General features: G+C 36.2%; 1 protein-coding gene across 1 annotated transcript in view; it reads right to left on the bottom strand.

The window, feature by feature from the left end:
* Positions 1 to 3,200: 3,200 nt before the first annotated feature.
* LOC108516525 (Gilles de la Tourette syndrome chromosome region, candidate 1) overlaps positions 3,201 to 7,084 on the bottom strand; it is a 21,250-nt gene continuing 17,366 nt past the window's right edge. The window contains 1 exon segment of the mRNA XM_017854079.1: positions 3,201 to 3,333. Coding sequence (XP_017709568.1) covers positions 3,201 to 3,333 — 133 coding nt within the window.

The following is a 7,084-nucleotide window of genomic DNA, read 5'->3' as shown; positions in this document are numbered from 1 at the left end:
CTTTACTTGTTAACGTGATTATTATTAACGACAATGAAGAACTTATCAAAATCACATTGTGGATGCTACATGAAGCAATAAAAGTGGAGAAAATTTTCTTGAATGGACAGCCTCGATAATCCTATAGAACTTTTTAAAGAAATAATTGGAATACATCTGAATAGCAAACAATTGTCCTATTAAAAAGCACAGCTGGCTAGAGACAAAAAATAAAACAATAAAAGGGACTCATGGGAAAATTAACAGTGAATATTGAATTTCCTGAACTTGATTTCTAAACTGTTTGACATGCTGTTTTCCTTTGGTCTCCTTGTTTCCCACCTGGGGTTAGTCTTTTCACTGTGTGTGGTGGTTCTCTTTTAATCTTGCAGTTCATCAGTTCTGTGGAAATTTGAATTTTGTAATTATTACAGATTGGGACAGAAATCAAAAGTAGGCCAAAAGTGAGAACCTTTCTAGTTTTCTCCTTGGGTTCAAGCAATTCTCCCTCCTCAGCTTCACAAGTACCTGAGACTACAGGCACGTACCACCATGCCTGATTAATTAAAAAAATTTTTTTATAGAGATGGGGTCTCTCTATGTTGTCCACGCTAGTGACAACTTCCTGGCCTCAAGTGATCCTCCAGATTCAGCCCCCTGAGTTGGCAGGATTACAGGTGTGAACCACTGTGCTCAGCTCTCTAATTTTTAAAAAGCGTTTACTTATAGTGTCCCCTTGCTCCAAGAAGAGCTATATATTCTTCTGATCCCCTTTGGCTGCACAAGGACCCTATAGTAACAATTGTCACCCGGTGCTCTCCCCTTTAGCATTCTGAACTCTGAAAATTTACAAACAAGCTGCCTCCTAAAAACACCTGTCCAGTTCCTGTTTTGCTGAGAGATAGCAAGTCAATACCTTTTAAATTGGTTCAGCAAGAATAATACTAAGTCACACATTTTAGAAAACGCATTGTAGAGAATGACACCTTAAGCTAAACTAATGATTTTAGTTAAAGAAAATCCAAGTTTCTTGGCCGTGGGAATAAACTAAGTCTTAGTGTTCCAAATCAGAGCACATCACATTTACTTGCAGGTGGCTACCTCATTATGAAGCCCCTTGTGGACAAACGTGGGAGTTTGTGTAAGATTGGTTGCTTAGCCTTTTATTTTTTTGTGACCCCAAGTGGAATATAATAGCATTTTGGCTCCTATTACTGGCAAAATAGTCAATGTTTGCCCCAGGAAGTTGAACATTCCAATGATAAACATCCCAACAGTTGAATAATAAATTGGTAGCCTGCCTGGCGTGGTTGATAGTGCCAGCTGGCTTATCTTGAGCCCATGACATTTGATTGTCTTTTGCCTTCCTTTGAACAAGTTATCTCTTAGCCATCTGTCTTATAAAGTGAAAATAAATAGCTGCGATTGAATCTTGCATTGTAATGTATTGTTTTTCTCAGCAAGTCATCATGAAACTCATGAATGACATATGGGTAAACAGCATAAACACAGGGCATGGTGTCTGATAGGACCTTTAAGATGTTAAACTTGGCGGTGATTTATGGAGACCGAATAGTACATTGTATTAACTTTTCATTGTTCAGCACCTTAAATATCCTCTTGGCTAACACGTGAAGTGGTTTCTGTTCATTGCACCTGAATTTTACTCCATAGCCCCAGAGCTTGCTTTGAAGGAGAACAAGAGCCCTGTGCAGATGAAGAGAGATGAATTGAATAGCAAGGCAAGAGCAGACTGTGGGATGGAAGATTTCATCGGGTCGCTCATTTACTTGTTCTGTACAGTTGCTCCTACAGAAGACAGAATGAAAGGGCATTCCTGTGTCAGATAACCATGCTTGAGCTTCACGTTTCAGGCAGGAAGCAATGGATATATGTCCCTGAAATCAATTCAATGTGATTATTTGCTAAGTTTTCATGAATACTAAAAAGGAAAGGTTGGCTGACATAAAAAATGCAGTGCAATGGTTCCCTCGGGCTGGGCACTGGTGAGGTCTGCATTATTGCTTTTTGATCTTCCATTTATCCTTTTCTGAATATGAATAAAATATACTTTGAGATTTAGTTTAAAATTAAGGAAAATTAATGATCCCCTTTGAAAATCAGTCTCTGCTATCCTATTACTCTTTAAGAAAGTTAAGAAACCTTTCAAACTTTAATTAGGAGTCTACCATTCCCTCTCTCTCACTCTTAAGTTGTATAGATTTTTCCAGGGGAAACAGCCTGATTTTCGTTGGCCATTGTTTTCAGCATGCACTCTGTAGATGTGACTCGGGGCAACTTCAGAGCCAAGACAGGTGTATTTCAACCCTTTAATTTTATGTGGAGAGTTGACCTTGCTGTGTGGACCATAAGGAAAGCACTCAAATAAGAGGAGATCTAACGTATGCTGGGTATGTCTTTCCAAAACCTGAGATTGTTTAATCGTTTTGCAAAGTAGCAGCAACTTGAGTGGTTCCCTGATCACTATTTCTGTAAATGTAGTGTATCGGACAGCTAATGGAAGAAATGAGCAACAAAGTGAGGTCTTTTGTTTGTGTACAAGATCATAATGGAACATGTTTCTAGGTAGAAGTATATTTACATTTATATCTTCAGGTACTCTTATTAAAAACAACCTATTGATTAAAAGTCAGGAAAAGTTTCATCTCCCTGCAATGGTGAGGAATTGTGGCAATCCAGCCTCTTGTGAGTGACATTATGAATGAGGCATGTAATTGACCAGGCAGAAGTGCATAGTGACTGCATGGATTATAGAACAGTCAAGTACGACATTCTAATATTTTTATTTAATTGGCTGTGCAGTTGATTGGGATGATTAACTTAGCTCTGCATTATAGCCATGAGTGATGTCATTTAGGGAAGAATCTGAAGAAAAGAAACTTGTGACTTCATCGGCTACTACTAAGCAGTTCTAGGAGCTTTGCTGATCTTTGGGGCACTGGTGGCAGAGCACTTGTGGTTTCCAAAGGCCAGGTTTAAAAAGTGTGGTTCTGCCATTGACAGGAAGGCAACCAAGGATAAATCACTTAACCTTGGGTTTTTTTTTGTTAGTAAAGTAGAGATATTAACGTATGCCTAACTTAGGTTTAAACACGACACTTAAATTTGGGTCATTGCAAGAATGAAAGGAGTACATGAAATCGCTGTAGAACACTGTAGAACACTGTAAAGCAGTTATTTTTATTCATTAGTCCATAATATCACTGACAATAGAGACGGTAGGGATGTCTTTCTATCCTGATTTGTCTCTCTTCATTGGTACTGATGGATGGGGCCAAGCTTGCAGTGGATGAGTTCCTCACTGTGTTTCTTACCTGGATTTTGAAGATCCTGAAATATAGAAATATTGTTTAGAAACAATGAACATTTTCTCTGGGTCTAATTTTTTTTACATGAATGTACTTACATCACTGAGGGGAAGTTATTATCAGTCCTGAATGTTCTAGAAAGAAGGCCAGTAAAACTCAGTGATTAAGAAAGTTTTGTAAACCTTTCCATATAGCCAAATTGGCTTGTCACTGTCTTCTGAAACATAACATGTGCATGTTATTTCTGCTTTTGATCCTAACAGTTATTTCTCCATTTATTTTGTATAGAATGTCTTCCCTCTCTAGTCTTTCTTTTGTTTAGAACCCAATTAAGTTCACTTTTTCTAAAAATAGACTTTTTTTGATTACCTCAGCTGTCCAGTAAACACCATCCTTAAAAGGTCTTTGGTGAATGTGTAATTTACTGATTTGTATTGTTATTTTCCATAACATGTGTATATCATTTACCTCTTAAAGTCAATTGTGAATTCTTTGGGGGAAGGAATATGCATTGTACTCAACTGTTAGAAAGTAATACTAGAATTTTATGATGACAGGATGATTAGATGAATAAGAAGGGCTACCTTAGTAAGAACTATTTGGGAGCAAACAAAGTTAATTGGCCATAAAGAGTTTAAAACATTTATTTGATGGAAAAAGGTTTTCAAAATCAATTTAAAGCTTGATGAACTTGAAATTAAGGAGGAAAAGTATTGACTGGAAACCACTGATGCATGACCAAGAATGTTTAAAGGAAGAAGACAAAAATTTAAGTTTCATATTTGGAAAAGGAAAAATTGAGGGTAAAATTAGACCTATGAAGAGAAATCTGGTGAGTCTCTTTTAGTTGTCTTGCCATCTATAGTCAATGCAACGTAACTGTTGTATTTTCACATAGAAAATGAATGTAGAACCCATATCTCTTGCAAACCGCACCCTGATCTTTCTTTACAAATCAATCTTCTTCCTATACGAAAATGTTCTCCTTTTTGATGGCAGCATTTGAAGTGATTGTGTAAGGTCCTGGAAAAGAAAGAAATGCACAATTGTTGCATTATTTTATTTCATGTTTAAATAGACAGTCATCTTCTTATTTTTTTTACCTCTTCTAACCAAAGTCAAAATACACAGAACATTGAATATACAGTTTTTGAAAAGAACAGTTGCTATTAAGATTGGCAGCTTCTGCTCTGAATGTTCTTAACAGGACTAGTTCTTCCTTAGCATGTCCTTAGTCTTCCAAGTGTTTTAGACAATACTAAGACAATTTGCTTTTTCATGATAGAGATACGTGTTACACAAAAATGAAGTTACTGTTACTGTCCATTCTCTGTTCTTTTAATATTATCTTACTGGTTTAGGTTGACTTGTGATTTTCTTTCCCAGTGGAATTTCCCATTAGATTGCATTTAGAAACCGTATGGGTTCTTAGACTCCAGTAAAAGATGCTCACTGCTCATGGCCACTTGTCTTCAGGCCATAAGGAAGAAGCAAATTGACTGCATAGACCATGAGACAGTGTTCAATCACACTGGCTTTTGTAGGCTCACCTTTTTAAGAATTCTTCTTGGCCAAATTCGATAAAATGAAAGGATTCTTACTTGTAGAGTCTTCCTGGCTACTTAACTCAGCTTTCAGATGCTGCATTGCCAACAACTCACTTGCATATATAATTTAAATATAGTGACATAGAAAGCAGACTTTCAAAGATCTGCATGTGGTTTTACAATCAAATTTTTCATCCCCATAACCTTTCGTATGTGATCATTCTGGCCCACCTTCACCAAGAATCCTATGAGGTCGGTTTAGCCAGAATTCCCATTACATCTGATATTTCCTCTCAGTAATTTTCCATCCACTGACCTCACCCTTTTTCTTGGCTATAAATCCCCACTTGTCCATGCTATATTTGAAATTGAGCCTGGTTTTCTTTCTCCTTTGCAATTGTTCCTGAATAGAATCTGTGTTCACAACTTTGACCTTAACCTCTGTCCAGTTCTGGTTTTCTTTGCCAGGCAGGATTTCTATTTCTAGGATCTCTACGTAGTGTATAAACTTGAAACAACAATTGTGTTTTTTTTTGTTACTGTTTTCTTCCCATCTGTGAGAAAAAAAATTAAGCACTTTATATCCAAATTTTCTCTGAGAATAAATGTAATATTTACAGGGCTTGTAGTGTAAGACAGCGTCATAGTAAGGAAGAGAAAGAGAGAATGGTGAACAAGAATTTATATTCCAGTGGTGATTAATTTGTCATACTTGGGCTGTGTCATCATTTGCTAAGTTATGTAAGTCAAATTATTTCCTATATTACTTTTTATCTTTTGTAGTAAAGTCTAAATATTCTATGGTGAGAGAAGACTGAAAACTCTAAATGCCATGGCATTAGGGGCCCCAGTTTATTCTGGTTAATTTTTGCATCTTTAGCATCCAGCTCAGCAGCAGATAGACACAGAGCAGGTGATAAGCAAATATTTATTTTTTCCAAATATTTATTGATTAAGCAAATGAATAAAAATGAAATGAAAGTTCTATTCTACAAGTTTTTTTTTTTTTTAAAGCTGGTTAAACTGAACTCTTGAAAAGGAGGCTAATTCAAACACTTGATCATTTCTACTATTATTTCAAGTAGAAAAAACCCAAACAAGTATCTAACTGAGCACCAAAGAAAAGAGCTAACAGCTTAAATAAACTTGCAAAGGAGTTGATACTGGCATGCATATGCAGTGATATTCCTAACACCTTGTTTGACTGTTCCACACAATTTTATTTTACTGGTAACAGTTTACTAAATAAATGGAGACAAACTTACATTAACAGAATCCTTCTCTGAGCTTGATGAAAGCATATTAACCAGACAGATAACAGCAACTTCTAGGAACTTAGTTGCTTCCTAACTCCTGCGTACTAGAGATCTAACGGTGAAGGTGAGAGTTTTATTTAATTATGCTCATTATAACTATCACAGCCCACTCAGGGATACAGAATGATCACTGCCTTCATTCTATCATTGCTTTAACTTAACAGACACCATCATTTTTCTGGCCTATAAAAAATATTTATTGTGTTCATCCTTTTATCTAGATTGGTGCTACCCAGTAGAATTTTCGGTGCTGATAGCTATGTTCTAATATCTCTGTTATCCAACACTGTGGCCATAAGCCATGGAAGTGTGGCCAGTGCAACGGAGGAACTTGATTTTTAATTTAACTAATTAGAATTTAGATTTAAATAGACATATTGGCTAGTGGCTCCCACATTGGACAGGGTAGCTTCAGACTGTAGCACCAGTGTTCTGTGGTGGTATCTGGCTTTGGGCCACACAGAGTCAGGGTTTGAACCCAGTTCTGCTATAATATTTACAAGTTATGGGAATTTTGCCAGATTCCAAGGGATGACTACACACACACACACACACCTACAGCCTAAGTAGATTTACGAAGGAGTCAATGTATAAAATATGTGTCTACAAGATTACTGGTGTATATTAGGCCAACAATGATCCTCAAAGTCCCCTTACTTTCTGGATATATTATAGATAATAATTACAGTTTGTTAAGGAATTACTTTGGGTGAAACACTGTGCCGAACACCTTTTATACTAAAGTATGGAAGGTTAAGCAAACTGACCAAGGCAGCATTTGATGAAGCCTAGATTTAAGCCCAAGGCTGAATCTAAAACTTATATATATATATCTATCATATATATGGGGTAATAATATATAGTACATAATATATATTATATATACATTATAAAATATATAGTTATATATTTA

The sequence above is a fragment of the Rhinopithecus bieti genome, unplaced genomic scaffold (genome assembly GCF_001698545.2).
Source record: "Rhinopithecus bieti isolate Rb0 unplaced genomic scaffold, ASM169854v2 scaffold_35864, whole genome shotgun sequence".
Lineage (NCBI taxonomy): Eukaryota > Metazoa > Chordata > Mammalia > Primates > Cercopithecidae > Rhinopithecus > Rhinopithecus bieti.
Note: the sequence above shows the minus strand (reverse complement) of the source record. Positions and strands in the feature narration are given on the sequence as shown.